This window comes from Dreissena polymorpha, chromosome 4 (assembly GCF_020536995.1).
Source record: "Dreissena polymorpha isolate Duluth1 chromosome 4, UMN_Dpol_1.0, whole genome shotgun sequence".
In the NCBI taxonomy this organism is placed as follows: domain Eukaryota; kingdom Metazoa; phylum Mollusca; class Bivalvia; order Myida; family Dreissenidae; genus Dreissena; species Dreissena polymorpha.
The window spans coordinates 64,688,896-64,707,736 of NC_068358.1; the positions used below are offsets into that span (position 1 = coordinate 64,688,896).

An 18,841-nucleotide genomic window follows, 5' to 3' on the forward strand; every position below is an offset into this window, starting at 1 on the left:
GTTTGTTTGTAGTTGATTGTGTGGTCTGAATATAATATGCTCAAATTTCTTAGATGAAAATGGGACTGATTGATTTTTTTTCCAGAAGCCATAATTATGTTTTTATAGTGTTATAATCCTTAAATGCTTTATCTGTTTGCCACCTGGGGCCTTGTTGATAAAGCTCTTAAAGGGACGTATTTACTGATTTTGTAAAAAATGTCATTAAGTGATTTAACCGTTCTATTTGGGTTTGAGTAATTTTATAAATTAAGAAAAGGACAAAATAACCTTTTGCCTGCCTAGAGGTTCAAACCTGGGACCTCTTTATGTAAAAGCTTATGCGCTATGACTGCATCATGCATAGTTTGAATAGTAGTTTCAAGAATGTGTTGTAAATAAAAGTTTCTGCTAAATTATTGAGGAAAAGCTTTACTTAAATATTTTTCAATTTTTCTTCGGATTTCAATATATGATCATCAATAAAAGATCATTCATTTCAACATGTAAGGAGTATACGAGTAGATTGACAATTAGATACGTCGTAACCTTTCGTTTAAATAGCACGAAAACAGGACAATAAAGACAAAATTGCAAAAGTTTAAGCAACCGAAACGCTCAACTGAAAGAGCATTTAACCAGAGTTAGTTATAAAGAGGAGACTTTCAACGCTGGAGCCGCCTTAAATTCTAAATACAATAGCTGAAAAAAGTATAAGTCCAAATGAAAACAAGTGGAAAACCAGAGCAATAGGATGAAAGTTCTCAGCAGTTTCGTCATCTTTACAAAATATTTACAAATGACCAGAAGATTGTCATAATGACGTCAGACTTAAATTAAATAAAACAAGTGCATTGACAAGAAGATTATCAATAGTGTGACAACCTTAACTCAAACTAAAATAGCAGACAACTATGAACATGACGAGATAATTCTTAACGGCGTGACCATCCCATCGTAAATTATTGGAGAACGCGACAAAGCTATGACCATAAGAATTCAACAAATATAACCTTCGTGATGTATGTAAAGAACTTTTTTGAATAAGCAATACAACACAACAATAACGAAACAAATGTCAAAGCCTTGGTCACCATAACGCCCAACTGAAAAAGCATAGGTATACCCAATCGCTTGGTAAAGGTGTAGCTCCCTTACAGATCAACTGATATGTCAGAACACCAAAATCATAACCAGAAGTTTGTTTACGTGATGACCATATTACGTTATTGTACCTTGATAAGCACGCGTCTTATAAGTAGGAATAATTGTGTGTGTTTTTTCAAAAGATGCAATTGAACATTGGTTTTTAGAAATTATTCAGGGCCGGGTTAAGCACTAGGCTAAAAAGGCCAGGATTGTTTCCCAATATATGATCTTTTTTTATTACGCCATTTAACGACTCTATCGGGATTGCAGTAGAAAATTGATGTGTGATTTTAACAGTTTCCCAATGTATATCCAATTGTAACCGTTTAGTTCGCTCTGATTTACTATGCTAACAATTTTCTTTCTGTGTTGTATTACCATTCAGAACCATTAGTTTCTCTGTTTATTATACGACTTACCCGTATGGTCATGGCAACATCTGGACCGTTTAGTTCGCTTAGATTTACTGTGCTATCTGGATGCACCAGTCGGGGACCTCTAAAGATATTTAGCACAACATTGCTTCTTTGTATTATCGGGCCTCTGATGTATATCCAATTGTAGCGGAGCCAACCACTGGCTTCCTTATGTTGTTATCACCATGTCACGGTTTTCACCCTATGTTTATAACCTGCACAATTTTTTTCCCGCACCACTCCTTGATAAGTCTACGGACAGATTACCACACTAACCTTTAGGATATTTCACTGACTTATCGGATAACTGACACGAGTCACAAGGATATCTCACCGTTTTTGAATATTCCACAACTCAGATCACAGACACACATAACAGGTTAAACATACATCATTTTTGTAATATGTCTATCGCTTTTTCGCCACACATTCTACAGCATAGTTGATTGTCTCACTGTTGAATTTCGCAACCGGCTGAGCGAATATTCTGGTCTTCACAAACTGTTTGGTTTCATGACAGAGTTTGAGTCTCTCACAATGAATGATCAACGGATATGTGCAACGCATCTGGTGGAGTGATCCAGATGACATTCAGGCGTCTTTTGTTGACGAGTTCGTTTAGTTCAAAGCCATCTTGGAAGCAGACCAAGTCAAAACCATCACCCACATGAGTGAAATGCTGAAGTTAGATGGAGATCAACTACAGACAACTTTTCCAAACGTTGATATCGCTGTACGAATATACTTAACTATTCTAGTTTATAACTGTCAGTGTGAGAGGTCATTTTAAAAATTATCACGCGTGAAAAACTATCTGAGGAACACCACGAGTCAGATAAGGTTGACAGCATTGGGGCTACTGTCTATTGAATTTCAAGTCCTCCGAGATCTAGACTTCACACAGCTGATCGACTTTGGCCAGCTGAAGTGTCGTGTGTGTGTTAAGTTCAGTTAACAAAATAGTTGTACATTGTTTAACTTGTTTTGCTATATATATAATGTAACTGTCAAATGTGTACTAATGCACGTTATCGGATCTTTGAAGTTGTAGTATCAAGTTTAATTTTCAATATACAGAAGAGGAATAAAAGGAACTTTATAGTTGCTGATGAATTCCATGTCGTTCTTGCGTGTGTTGGCGCGTTTGAAAAAGGTCGCCAGTAGGCAAATACATTAGAACGACACATACACTCTGAATACATGTTATAATAATTAAACGACAAAGAAACACTTTCGTTAATTGTGAAATGAAACAAAAAAACTGCAAAATAAACATCAGAACGGAGGTTTTACCATATCACGTACCTTTAATATATGTAGGGTCACGTTATGCGTAATCCATTCTTTTCACCGACCGATTTAAGACTTGCAGGTAAACTAAGCGCCATCCGTCATTCTGAACCAATTTACTGAAAATCATCGTTTCAATTAAATAAAATTATACCTATATTTAAAACAATAAAAACATACATACATGCATTTCATATTTTTCTAATATGACGTTCAATATTTGAGATACTTTCAATCGGAACAGATCAGGCATATGACATATTACTTACCATGTCTTTGTCTCTTATCGTTTTACGGTAGACAATTGAACTATCGATATTGTATTGTGTTAAATAGGCGTTTTCACAGATTTTGGCATGCATTCAAGATTGTCATTACATGTTTTAAATTTATCACTCTAAACATTGCAACTAAGTAGCTCAATTAAAAAAAGAAAGAAAACAATAATGAAAGAAAAACAGTATCGGCTATTCCTCAACTGGGCTCGAACTAGTGACAATTGGAGAAAAAGTGTCACTTTAAGCTATCGACCATCCGTGTGCATACATAAAAAATTTGCGATTCTGTAACATTTTTGTCAATTTACCAAAATGTGAAAAGATCCCTTTATTACAATTATAAAATTCCACTGTGACTATGTAACAGAAGTGTAATACCACTTGTATTTTTTTAAACGTTACGGAAAGAAAGAACTATATCCGTATAGATTCATCGATATTTTGTAGAATCAACGTACATAACTTATTAAATATGGTCTTATGTAATACAGAACTAATTGAATGTGTAAAATACCTTGCACACGCTGTGTTGTATCATTATGATGTTTGTTTCTTTTACCAATGTTCAGTTTTTACATACCTGATGTGCAGTGTATAATTGAACAAAAATAATTCATCTTGATGAAACATTTACACGAGAAAAACATGTGTTAAATATTAGAAGAACTCAAAATAAACACCATTTCAGTACTAAGCGCATACAACTGCAACTGTTGAAATTACAGCCCAAGTAAAATATAAGCTCAAAATAATGACGGTCATTTTACATTCACAATGTTTAACAATACAGTATTTATACTTAATTTTATTGAATAATTTATTACAAAACGTAAATGATTCAATACATAATATATACATATAATTTCAATTAATTAACGATTTTGTTGGTGAAGATTTGACATATAAAAATATGGCACAGAAATATCTTTGAATTTAATTGGATGAACAGAGCAGAATAGAACAGTTTCTTTAGTAAATCAAGTGTTGTCGTGTGTCATTATTCGAAGACACAATATTGTAAAAATAGGTAAACGTCTCTCCAGATGAGTACCACAAATACCTGATATCACAATACTTATCACAATGAAAAAAATGCGTGGCATTCAGAATCAATTACTTCGATGTCACTATTTGAACAATGTGTACATAGTCCCGATTCAAATCGTAAGTTTAAATGTCTTCCAAGTTCAACCTTGAGTTTTTGTTACCACCTTGAAATTTTGGAAAAGCAATTTGAAATTGTGTAGAGATATTCAAGATCTACGTTTGTTAAAACGTTTTAAAGAACATCGACTTTAATTTTGTATTAGTCATGCCAATGTTGTGTATGACAGGCAATAATACGTTTTTTTGAATATATTAATAAATCAAGTGTTATCGCCTATTTCTTGATTTATCCTGGCATATGCAAAACCGTATGTAAACCATGAATCTTTATTTTAGTAGCTCAACAGTCCCTTCCATTATCGTCTAATGACACAAGCATTAAGTAACAGATTTTATTATAACAATTACTGGGTTTTCTCAAACTTTGCAACAGTACCTTATACAGTTAGTATAGTACGAATTACACATAGGTAGTATTCCACATTCTTCCAAAGCAATACAGGTATTAGTGGTTTTATATAACTTTGAATATTTTTTACAAAAAAGATTATGAACATATTCCATCTTTTGCATAAATTCATAGCCCCAGACCTGATGCCCATAAAACAATATTGGTGTAATCATCGAGTCGAATATTTTAAGCATATGCATCGGTGTACAGTAACCATATGAGTTTTGATACGCATATATTGAGAAAGAGCTTTCTGTGCTTGCATGGTAAACTTATTCAGAGCTTCTGACCGTGATAGGGAAGGGTAAACATGAGCCCCATGAACTTGTAATTAGATGTTGTTTTAACTTGTCGTCCTCTAAAATACCAACGTTCGCAATTTCTTAAGACACCACCTTATTGAAACACGATGATTTCGGTTTTATTTAAATTTACTTCCATTCCAGTACCTCAGCAATATGTATCTATGACATTTAATTGTTGTTATAACTTCTGAACAGTTTCTGCACAGTTTGCTATATCATCTACAAAACATTAAACATAATATATCAGGTATGAGGTTATTAATAAAATATAAGATCCACATTTTTCTTTAAAAGGGGTAGATACTTCATTTATAAAAAAAATTGAAGAAAGTTGAACTTGCTTTGTCTACCTTTCTAGTACCAACGTTGCAGGGGAATACTCTCTTATATATGAATTAGAAGAAATTCCCCCCCCTTCCTGATAAATTAATCTTTACACATGACTGTAAGTTGTTATTAGATTTAAAAAAATTATTTCAAATGATAAGTTTTGGTATCAGTTTAAAGGTACATGTGTAAGTCACAGAGCAAAAGGCCTGATTTGTGCATTTCTTTGTATGTTGGTGGTTGACAGCCTCAATATTAGGGCATGGTGTTTGCCTTCATGATGGCAGTGCCGGTAGCTGTCAAAACCGGTGCATACGTTTTAAGGTAATTATTTTGAGTTACGACGTATAGAGGTTTTTCAAATGCAGTTTTCTTGTAAGCTTATGAAATCACCTTTCCAGTCATGTATAGTGATATATTGGCTTATCGCTCGGTCAGGGTGAAATTGGAGATCAAAGATTGCAAATTGAATGAATTGATATTTGTGTATTAAGAACGATATGGGTTGCGTTATTAGACACATTAGTGTTCGCAAAATTTATATTTAAAGAGTTGTCTTCAAACAAAAATTTATTGAAATACGTATGCCATGTATCGAAGGATATGTCACATATAGTAGTGGGTTGACTTTCCTTATGTGTAAGAGTTTTCAAGAATAGGTCAGGCTTATTGCTACAATCAACAAGATTGTTTCTCTGAGTGTTTTGATAATCAAGTATTTAAATTTAACATCAGGTCTTTAATTCGCTGCGCTTATTTTTACAATCAAATCATTGTGTGAATTTGTTATGCGAAAGCGACGTAACGCAGCATATTTAGAGTGTTTCTTTTCTTCACAAACTTGATCCAACCATTCTAGTTGCAATAAACCAGCCATATATACTTTTATGCATACATTTGCCTGCTGTTTTTTTTTTATAATGAAGAAATAAATTCAATTACGTCATTAATGTTGTTTGGAATCAAATCATTAATAATCTCTCTATTTATCCCAATCAAGTTTTTTTTAAATGTTTTAAACATCGGTTGTGTTTTCTTTTCATTTAAAACACGTACATTTCCTCATCTCGGGAACAGATTCATTTCAATTAACGTTTATTGGTAGTTTATTTTGTAAATGAAAATTGCACGTGATTGGAAAGTGATCGGATTCATCACGATCTAAAACTTTGAAGTTTGAATTGTATTAAGGAAGAGTTTAGTTGAGGAAATTCTAAAACCAACTGTGGACAGCCCATTATTAGAAAAACATGTTTATTCGCCTATCAGAGGAAAAACGTCCATTCAAAAAGTGAATATCGAATACACAACAAAGGTTGACCAATGAACGCCAAAAGTTATCGCCTATCAAGTCTTTATTACATCGTGGAATTTCAAAGAAACTACCTTCATATTCAACGTTACCATATATATTTATTTAAAATTATCAGGGGGTATGCAGTCAAAATAATCTTTAGTTCAACTATCGAGATAGCCTGCTAACAGAATAAATGAATCTGAATAATCTAATTTAATTTTCTCAATCTGATCGTAAATTGTTAAAATGCCACTCGCTATTAATGTAAATAGTAGACCCTTCTGGAGAAACATAGCTTAAATATGCAATAACATTATTCACTGTATATACCTTTGAGAAAACAACAACAACAATAGTACGACACAATCTTCAAAATCTGAATATATCTGTTTAACAATATTCAATGATTCTAACTTATTGCTGATAAAGACGTTACTACAGCCACTATTTCTAAATGAATTAACACGTCTCTGTCGAACATAATCATAGCATAATAACCATGAAGCAAATTATCAAATTCCCCTTTAAAGTTACTCAACGTTTCACAAACGTTAATAATATCAAATGATTGTTAATATTTCCTCAGAGTATGTTTGGATTGTCACTGTTATGTAGACTCTAGTCCGCAACTTGGCCTCGGCCTAATCCCTAATCATGAAAACTGGGAGTGTCGTCTTCATTATTGCTTACTACCAACGAACCATATTAGATATTGAGAGAGTGCAGTTCGTCTTGGTGACCAATTGTTTGCATATATATGAATATATTTCTGTGAAGATGCTATTTTAAAGTAAATTGTATCCAGCAAAGCTCATTTGAGAAAGCAGTCGTTATGCCTTATACACTATTTGTTGTTGATTAATCGTTTCTGACGTCATTAATCTAGCGGCTATGGTTATCCATAATGACCTCAACCATCTTCTCTCCTTGCATGTCCTGTGCAACAACAATAGTAGCAATACAAAGAAGGATAAGATATCAACCAATTACGGCATTTCCAATATAACATATAGTTCAGTTTTTGCAGTTATTGAAAAGTTTAGTAAAATCGGCCACATGTCTGTCGGAGACATGTTCAACCAATTGTCAAAAATGCGTGTTATTCCTTTATCAAGATCAGCATCGTGAATCACCGGACTTGCGCTTGGCATTTGACACAGGTTTCATATTTTACAAAATCGTGTGACGTAATGCATATACGCACGCACGCACATTCAACCTTACATTCTGACTGATATATCGAGCTTTTCCCAAGTTGGTTCGACAAAGAATGACACAGAGCAAACATAAAGAATTTCATAGAGCAATGAACTAAAACATTGAAATACTAGTTTTGAATAATCTATATTGTAAAAGGCAATTTTTAGGATTAATACTCTTTAGCATTTAACGACACTTATTTTAGTATCGTGTTTGACTGATTTGCCATGATGCATTAAACACAGCGGCTTCATTTGGTAGAACCCAGGTTAATAAATTTTCAGGGGTGTGGTCTGATTCTCAAGTCTTTTCAGATTTGTCAATATGCATATGTGGCATTAAAGTAAATAACTATGTGATAAGTTTGAAGTTTTCCGCTAATAAAACCGGTTTCAACTCCCAATGCTATTGACCGTTTCATGGCGATCAACCCATTTTTATTCATTGGATGTTTGTGATTTCATGTGTTTTTGTCTAGCTATGTGGTACTCGGTCAATAGCCTTTAATAAATGAGATAGTACATATATGATCTCCTAAAGATGCACATGCAGTTTCTACTGTTCATATTTAAGAAGAGATCTCGAACTTAAATCCAGGTAATTGTATCGTAGACAGACGTATCATGTTTTGTTTGTTATCATATTTTTCTTTACATCTGATATAACTTTGGATATGATTTTATTTTACTTTTACATGTGTAAGTTACGATATGTGCTAATTAATAAGATAAAATGACGATTACTTGGGACATGGCTTCCTTGTTTAGTGTACGTATATTAAAATGAAATGTAATTTCCGCTTATTATTCTGTTTCTGGTAGGCAAACGGTGTTTATCATTTAATTCCACTGACCTTCAATAAAATATAGCAGATTCAACATGTTCGTGCCTAAATTTAATTGTGTTCTAATTATTTAAACTACAAAATATATCAAGACTTTCAACGGGTTTGAAAGGTATGGCTTGTTTCATTGAAATAGACATATCGTAAACAACAAATTACATTTAAATCAATACATACATATTGGACAATCAGTTTTAACTTCAGATGTTTATCTAAGCCGAAATAGCTGTCTGATGTTAGCTTGATGCTGTTTGTGTTACATCCAGCTTCTTTTGGGGCTGATATTCTTAATCGAATCTGTAAGTAAACAACCAGGAGGCGGTTTTAATGCTGCTTGTACTTTTACCATGTTTGGTTGGTAAGAAATGAATAATGTCTTCATTTGATCTGTGTATGAACTTGGTGTATGGACTTGCATTAAAAGAAAGCATAATTAAGGAAGTTCAAACACAAATGAAATACGAAAGGACAACATTTATTTTTAAATACCATTTAAATACAGAGTCAATAATGTTATTGAATCCGAAACAAATTAAGTTTTATAACATAACGCCTGGTTTTTGACCATATATATTCGGTTGTGCGAATTAAAGTGGAATTAGCAGAATGAATATATGTTAAAATATATTTGATTGTTATATTACACATACCTCTTCCAACAGCGATACAATTAGAACAGGTTTTGTAACCAACTGTTTGTTGTCAAGGTCGGCAACGTACAGCCACCAGCCTTCTTGTCTCTCCTTAAATATGTTTTTAAACATAATAATGCTGTTTAATAATTATATATATCTTTTTGTAAACTATGGATACAATAAATAACATACAAAAGTCTACTTGATTTCTATAAGAATAAAAGACAAACCCTATATTGATATAACAGTTCTACGTACAAGCTAAATTGGCCTTTATTGTTCCTGCAAAACTGTTATATTTGTTTTACAATTGCTGCTCTCTGGGGTTCCTTGTTTGGGCTTTTACCAAGATGATGATGATGATGATGATGATGATGATGATGATGCTAATGCTGCTGCTGCTGCTGCTGATGATGATGATGATGATGACGATGATGATGATGATGATGATGATGATGATGATGATGATGATGATGATGATGATGATGATGATGATGATGATGATGATGATGATGGTGATGATGATGGCAAATGGTACCACATTGACCACTTTATGCCTTCACTGTGATTCTTGAGGTAACTGTTCGGGCCTGCTTAAAATAGATCAGAATTTGGAGTTTGTATGTAGACATGAAGCACAACGACTCCCCATTTACGCAGGAATTAATCTATTTGACAAATACTTCAGGTATTTCTTTTTATTTTAGCTCAGAACGCTATGTAAAACTATTCGATCAATACAGATAAAAAGATCACGATTTCTTACATCTGGAAAATATGGACAATGGCCAAAATATGTATCTGTCTGATTGGTTTCTACTGCGTTCTCCTGCGCCCTATATTCATACGCCGTATTCAACATGTTCTTGCGTGCAATACTAACGATAACCGTCATAGCAGTCCCATCTTCATTCACTGATTAATTAATTTAAATACAACATTACAAACAAAATGCATTTTACAAAAGGTTTATTGTGTTTGTTTTTCCGATCCAGCACTTTAATTGAAATATCTTTATATGCGCAATTTATTATCGTAAGGTAATAATGTTGTACTTTTCTTTTATTTGTATTTAGATATTATTATTAGACATTATTCAAAATGCTAGTCATCCTGTATGCATTTTTATGAATCATAAAAAGGAATGTGTACTATTGGAAGTATTGTGCTCAATACAGAAAGAAAAATGCATTATTATATTTCGATTTTTTAAAACATAAGGGGCACAAGAAAATATTCTATACTTATTTCATCCATCTTTTTATTTTACTTCGACCATCACTGTGCAGATGTTAATTTGTAAATATGTCTTGAGTTAAGATTAAGATGCTTATATTAGAGTGTTTACTTGAGTGTGATTTCATAATTGATGACATTACTTTTTAACGGCTCCTTCTTTGAATTATGTGTTCACGAATAAATTGGCAAAACACAAGATCATTTAATATAAATTTGTTTGTTTGTAGTTGATTGTGTGGTCTGAATATAATATGCTCAAATTTCTTAGATGAAAATGGGACTGATTGATTTTTTTTCCAGAAGCCATAATTATGTTTTTATAGTGTTATAATCCTTAAATGCTTTATCTGTTTGCCACCTGGGGCCTTGTTGATAAAGCTCTTAAAGGGACGTATTTACTGATTTTGTAAAAAATGTCATTAAGTGATTTAACCGTTCTATTTGGGTTTGAGTAATTTTATAAATTAAGAAAAGGACAAAATAACCTTTTGCCTGCCTAGAGGTTCAAACCTCGGACCTCTTTATGTAAAAGCTTATGCGCTATGACTGCATCATGCATAGTTTGAATAGTAGTTTCAAGAATGTGTTGTAAATAAAAGTTTCTGCTAAATTATTGAGGAAAAGCTTTACTTAAATATTTTTCAATTTTTCTTCGGATTTCAATATATGATCATCAATAAAAGATCATTCATTTCAACATGTAAGGAGTATACGAGTAGATTGACAATTAGATACGTCGTAACCTTTCGTTTAAATAGCACGAAAACAGGACAATAAAGACAAAATTGCAAAAGTTTAAGCAACCGAAACGCTCAACTGAAAGAGCATTTAACCAGAGTTAGTTATAAAGAGGAGACTTTCAACGCTGGAGCCGCCTTAAATTCTAAATACAATAGCTGAAAAAAGTATAAGTCCAAATGAAAACAAGTGGAAAACCAGAGCAATAGGATGAAAGTTCTCAGCAGTTTCGTCATCTTTACAAAATATTTACAAATGACCAGAAGATTGTCATAATGACGTCAGACTTAAATTAAATAAAACAAGTGCATTGACAAGAAGATTATCAATAGTGTGACAACCTTAACTCAAACTAAAATAGCAGACAACTATGAACATGACGAGATAATTCTTAACGGCGTGACCATCCCATCGTAAATTATTGGAGAACGCGACAAAGCTATGACCATAAGAATTCAACAAATATAACCTTCGTGATGTATGTAAAGAACTTTTTTGAATAAGCAATACAACACAACAATAACGAAACAAATGTCAAAGCCTTGGTCACCATAACGCCCAACTGAAAAAGCATAGGTATACCCAATCGCTTGGTAAAGGTGTAGCTCCCTTACAGATCAACTGATATGTCAGAACACCAAAATCATAACCAGAAGTTTGTTTACGTGATGACCATATTACGTTAATATACCTTGATAAGCACGCGTCTTATAAGTAGGAATAATTGTGTGTGTTTTTTCAAAAGATGCAATTGAACATTGGTTTTTAGAAATTATTCAGGGCCGGGTTAAGCACTAGGCTAAAAAGGCCAGGATTGTTTCCCAATATATGATCTTTCTTTATTACGCCATTTAACGACTCTATCGGGATTGCAGTAGAAAATTGATGTGTGATTTTACCAGTTTCCCAATGTATATCCAATTGTAACCGTTTAGTTCGCTCTGATTTACTACGCTAACAATTTTCTTTCTGTGTTGTATTACCATTCAGAACCATTAGTTTCTCTGTTTATTATACGACTTACCCGTATGGTCATGGCAACATCTGGACCGTTTAGTTCGCTTAGATTTACTGTGCTATCTGGATGCACCAGTCGGGGACCTCTAAAGATATTTAGCACAACATTGCTTCTTTGTATTATCGGGCCTCTGATGTATATCCAATTGTAGCGGAGCCAACCACTGGCTTCCTTATGTTGTTATCACCATGTCACGGTTTTCACCCTATGTTTATAACCTGCACAATTTTTTTCCCGCACCACTCCTTGATAAGTCTACGGACAGATTACCACACTAACCTTTAGGATATTTCACTGACTTATCGGATAACTGACACGAGTCACAAGGATATCTCACCGTTTCTGAATATTCCACAACTCAGATCACAGACACACATAACAGGTTAAACATACATCATTTTTGTAATATGTCTATCGCTTTTTCGCCACACATTCTACAGCATAGTTGATTGTCTTACTGTTGAATTTCGCAACCGGCTGAGCGAATATTCTGGTCTTCACAAACTGTTTGGTTTCATGACAGAGTTTGAGTCTCTCACAATGGATGATCAACGGATATGTGCAACGCATCTGGTGGAGTGATCCAGATGACATTCAGGCGTCTTTTGTTGACGAGTTCGTTTAGTTCAAAGCCATCTTGGAAGCAGACCAAGTCAAAACCATCACCCACATGAGTGAAATGCTGAAGTTAGATGGAGATCAACTACAGACAACTTTTCCAAACGTTGATATCGCTGTACGAATATACTTAACTATTCTAGTTTATAACTGTCAGTGTGAGAGGTCATTTTAAAAATTATCACGCGTGAAAAACTATCTGAGGAACACCACGAGTCAGAAAAGGTTGACAGCATTGGGGCTACTGTCTATTGAATTTCAAGTCCTCCGAGATCTAGACTTCACACAGCTGATCGACTTTGGCCAGCTGAAGTGTCGTAGAAGAGACTTATAGGATGGAATCTGTTACATGTAACATGTGTGTGTGTTAAGTTCAGTTAACAAAATAGTTGTACATTGTTTAACTTGTTTTGCTATATATATAATGTAACTGTCAAATGTGTACTAATGCACGTTATCGGATCTTTGAAGTTGTAGTATCAAGTTTAATTTTCAATATACAGAAGAGGAATAAAAGGAACTTTATAGTTGCTGATGAATTCCATGTCGTTCTTGCGTGTGTTGGCGCGTTTGAAAAAGGTCGCCAGTAGGCAAATACATTAGAACGACACATACACTCTGAATACATGTTATAATAATTAAACGACAAAGAAACACTTTCGTTAATTGTGAAATCTAATAACAAAAAAACTGCAAAATAAACATCAGAACGGAGGTTTTACCATATCACGTACCTTTAATATATGTAGGGTCACGTTATGCGTAATCCATTCTTTTCACCGACCGATTTAAGACTTGCAGGTAAACTAAGCGCCATCCGTCATTCTGAACCAATTTACTGAAAATCATCGTTTCAATTAAATAAAATTATACCTATATTTAAAACAATAAAAACATACATACATGCATTTCATATTTTTCTAATATGACGTTCAATATTTGAGATACTTTCAATCGGAACAGATCAGGCATATGACATATTACTTACCATGTCTTTGTCTCTTATCGTTTTACGGTAGACAATTGAACTATCGATATTGTATTGTGTTAAATAGGCGTTTTCACAGATTTTGGCATGCATTCAAGATTGTCATTACATGTTTTAAATTTATCACTCTAAACATTGCAACTAAGTAGCTCAATTAAAAAAAGAAAGAAAACAATAATGAAAGAAAAACAGTATCGGCTATTCCTCAACTGGGCTCGAACTAGTGACAATTGGAGAAAAAGTGTCACTTTAAGCTATCGACCATCCGTGTGCATACATAAAAAATTTGCGATTCTGTAACATTTTTGTCAATTTACCAAAATGTGAAAAGATCCCTTTAATACAATTATAAAATTCCACTGTGACTATGTAACAGAAGTGTAATACCACTTGTATTTTTTTAAACGTTACGGAAAGAAAGAACTATATCCGTATAGATTCATCGATATTTTGTAGAATCAACGTACATAACTTATTAAATATGGTCTTATGTAATACAGAACTAATTGAATGTGTAAAATACCTTGCACACGCTGTGTTGTATCATTATGATGTTTGTTTCTTTTACCAATGTTCAGTTTTTACCTACCTGATGTGCAGTGTATAATTGAACAAAAATAATTCATCTTGATGAAACATTTACACGAGAAAAACATGTGTTAAATATTAGAAGAACTCAAAATAAACACCATTTCAGTACTAAGCGCATACAACTGCAACTGTTGAAATTACAGCCCAAGTAAAATATAAGCTCAAAATAATGACGGTCATTTTACATTCACAATGTTTAACAATACAGTGTTTATACTTAATTTTATTGAATAATTTATTACAAAACGTAAATGATTCAATACATAATATATACATATAATTTCAATTAATTAACGATTTTGTTGGTGAAGATTTGACATATAAAAATATGGCACAGAAATATCTTTGAATTTAATTGGATGAACAGAGCAGAATAGAACAGTTTCTTTAGTAAATCAAGTGTTGTCGTGTGTCATTATTCGAAGACACAATATTGTAAAAATAGGTAAACGTCTCTCCAGATGAGTACCACAAATACCTGATATCACAATACTTATCACAATGAAAAAATGCGTGGCATTCAGAATCAATTACTTCGATGTCACTATTTGAACAATGTGTACATAGTCCCGATTCAAATCGTAAGTTTAAATGTCTTCCAAGTTCAACCTTGAGTTTTTGTTACCACCTTGAAATTTTGGAAAAGCAATTTGAAATTGTGTAGAGATATTCAAGATCTACGTTTGTTAAAACGTTTTAAAGAACATCGACTTTAATTTTGTATTAGTCATGCCAATGTTGTGTATGACAGGCAATAATACGTTTTTTTGAATATATTAATAAATCAAGTGTTATCGCCTATTTCTTGATTTATCCTGGCATATGCAAAACCGTATGTAAACCATGAATCTTTATTTTAGTAGCTCAACAGTCCCTTCCATTATCGTCTAATGACACAAGCATTAAGTAACAGATTTTATTATAACAATTACTGGGTTTTCTCAAACTTTGCAACAGTACCTTATACAGTTAGTATAGTACGAAATACACATAGGTAGTATTCCACATTCTTCCAAAGCAATACAGGTATTAGTGGTTTTATACAACTTTGAATATTTTTTACAAAAAAGATTATGAACATATTCCATCTTTTGCATAAATTCATAGCCCCAGACCTGATGCCCATAAAACAATATTGGTGTAATCATCGAGTCGAATATTTTAAGCATATGCATCGGTGTACAGTAACCATATGAGTTTTGATACGCATATATTGAGAAATAGCTTTCTGTGCTTGCATGGTAAACTTATTCAGAGCTTCTGACCGTGATAGGGAAGGGTAAACATGAGCCCCATGAACTTGTAATTAGATGTTGTTTTAACTTGTCGTCCTCTAAAATACCAACGTTCGCAATTTCTTAAGACACCACCTTATTGAAACACGATGATTTCGGTTTTATTTAAATTTACTTCCATTCCAGTACCTCAGCAATATGTATCTATGACATTTAATTGTTGTTATAACTTCTGAACAGTTTCTGCACAGTTTGCTATATCATCTACAAAACATTAAACATAATATATCAGGTATGAGGTTATTAATAAAATATAAGATCCACATTTTTCTTTAAAAGGGGTAGATACTTCATTTATGAAAAAAATCGAAGAAAGTTGAACTTGCTTTGTCTACCTTTCTAGTACCAACGTTGCAGGGGAATACTCTCTTATATATGAATTAGAAGAAATTCCCCCCCTTCCTGATAAATTAATCTTTACACATGACTGTAAGTTGTTATTAGATTTAAAAAATTTATTTCAAATGATAAGTTTTGGTATCAGTTTAAAGGTACATGTGTAAGTCACAGAGCAAAAGGCCTGATTTGTGCATTTCTTTGTATGTTGGTGGTTGACAGCCTCAATATTAGGGCATGGTGTTTGCCTTCATGATGGCAGTGCCGGTAGCTGTCAAAACCGGTGCATACGTTTTAAGGTAATTATTTTGAGTTACGACGTATAGAGGTTTTTCAAATGCAGTTTTCTTGTAAGCTTATGAAATCACCTTTCCAGTCATGTATAGTGATATATTGGCTTTTCGCTCGGTCAGGGTGAAATTGGAGATCAAAGATTGCAAATTGAATGAATTGATATTTGTGTATTAAGAACGATAGGGGTTGCGTTATTAGACACATTAGTGTTCGCAAAATTTATATTTAAAGAGTTGTCTTCAAACAAAAATTTATTGAAATACGTATGCCATGTATCGAAGGATATGTCACATATAGTAGTGGGTTGACTTTCCTTATGTGTAAGAGTTTTCAGGAATAGGTCAGGGTAATTGCTACAATCAACAAGATTGTTTCTCTGAGTGTTTTGATAATCAAGTATTTAAATTTAACATCAGGTCTTTAATTCGCTGCGCTTATTTTTACAATCAAATCATTGTGTGAATTTGTTATGCGAAAGCGACGTAACGATGCATATTTAGAGTGTTTCTTTTCTTCACAAACTTGATCCAACCCATTTTTATTCATTGGATGTTTGTGATTTCATGTTTGTGATTTCATGTGTTTTTGTCTAGCTATGTGGTACTCGGTCAATAGCCTTTAATAAATGAGATAGTACATATATGATCTCCTAAAGATGCACATGCAGTTTCTACTGTTCATATTTAAGAAGAGATCTCGAACTTATATCGAGGTAATTGTATCGTAGACAGACGTATCATGTTTTGTTTGTTATCGTATTTTTCTTTACATCTGATATAACTTTGGATATGATTTTATTTTACTTTTACATGTGTATGTTACGATATGTGCTAATTAATAAGATAAAATGACGATTACTTGGGACATGGCTTCCTTGTTTAGTGTACGTATATTAAAATGAAATGTAATTGCCGCTTATTATTCTGTTTCTGGTAGGCAAACGGTGTTTATCATTTAATTCCACTGACCTTCCATTAAATATAGCAGATTCAACATGTTCGTGCCTAAATTTAATTGTGTTCTAATTATTTAAACTACAAAATATATCAAGACTTTCAACGGGTTTGAAAGGTATGGCTTGTTTCATTGAAATAGACATATCGTAAACAACAAATTACATTTTAAATCAATACATACATATTGGACAATCAGTTTTAACGTCAGATGTTTATCTAAGCCGAAATAGCTGTCTGATGTTAGCTTGATGCTGTATGTGTTACATCCAGCTTCTTTTGGGGCAGATATTCTTAATCGAATCTGTAAGTAAACAACCAGGAGGCGGTTTTAATGCTGCTTGTACTTTTACCATGTTTGGTTGGTAAGAAATGAATAATGTCTTCATTTGATCTGTGTATGAACTTGGTGTATGGACTTGCATTAAAAGAAAGCATAATTAAGGAAGTTCAAACACGAATGAAATACGAAAGAACAACATTTATTTTTAAATACCATTTAAATACAGAGTCAATAATGTTATTGAATCCGAAACAAATTAAGTTTTATAACATAACGCCTGGTTTTTGACCATATATATTCGGTTGTGCGAATTAAAGTGGAATTAACAGAATGAATATATGTTAAAATATATTTGATTGTTATATTACACATACCTCTTCCAACAGCGATACAATTAGAACAGGTTTTGTAACCAACTGTTTGTTGTCAAGGTCGGCAACGTACAGCCACCAGCCTTCTTGTCTCTCCTTAAATATGTTTTTAAACATAATAATGCTGTTTAATAATTATATATATCTTTTTGTAAACTATGAATACAATAAATAACATACAAAAGTCTACTTGATTTCTATAAGAATAAAAGACAAGCCCTATTTTGATATAACAGTTCTACGTACAAGCTAAATTGGCCTTTATTGTTCCTGCAAAACTGTTATATTTGTTTTACCATTGCTGCTCTCTGGGATTCCTTGTTTGGTCTTTTACCATGATGATGATGATGAAGATGATGATGATGATGATGATGACACAACGACTCCCCATTTACGCAGGAATTAATCTATTTGACAAATACTTCAAGTATTTCTTTTTATTTTAGCTCAGAACGCTACGTAAAACTATTCGATCAATACAGATAAATAGATCACGATTTCTTACATCTGGAAAATATGGACAATGGCCTAAATATGTATCTGTCTGATTGGTTTCTACTGCGTTCTCCTGCGCCCTAGATTCATACGCCGTATTCATCATGTTCTTGCGTGCAATACTAACGATAACCGTCATAGCAGTCCCATCTTCATTCAATGATTAATTAATTTAAATACAACATTACAAACAAAATGCATTTTACAAAAGGTTTATTGTGTTTGTTTTTCCGATGCAGCACTTTAATTGAAATATCTTCATATGCGCAATTTATTATCGTAAGGTAATAATGTTGTACTTTTCTTTTATTTGTATTGAGATAAATTTTTATTTCGTTAATGCT

General features: G+C 33.0%; 1 protein-coding gene across 1 annotated transcript in view; it reads right to left on the reverse strand.

The window, feature by feature from the left end:
* Positions 1 to 1,746: 1,746 nt before the first annotated feature.
* The window catches only part of LOC127876289 (translocation protein SEC63 homolog), a 34,445-nt gene continuing 17,350 nt past the window's right edge, over positions 1,747 to 18,841 (reverse strand). The window contains exons 10-14 of the mRNA XM_052421416.1: positions 10,045 to 10,193; positions 9,294 to 9,386; positions 8,821 to 8,940; positions 2,850 to 2,953; positions 1,747 to 2,223 (exon numbers count right to left, since the gene is read on the reverse strand). Coding sequence (XP_052277376.1) covers positions 2,951 to 2,953; positions 8,821 to 8,940; positions 9,294 to 9,386; positions 10,045 to 10,193 — 365 coding nt within the window. The 3' untranslated portion in view covers positions 1,747 to 2,223; positions 2,850 to 2,950. The remainder of the gene's footprint in view (positions 2,224 to 2,849; positions 2,954 to 8,820; positions 8,941 to 9,293; positions 9,387 to 10,044; positions 10,194 to 18,841) is intronic.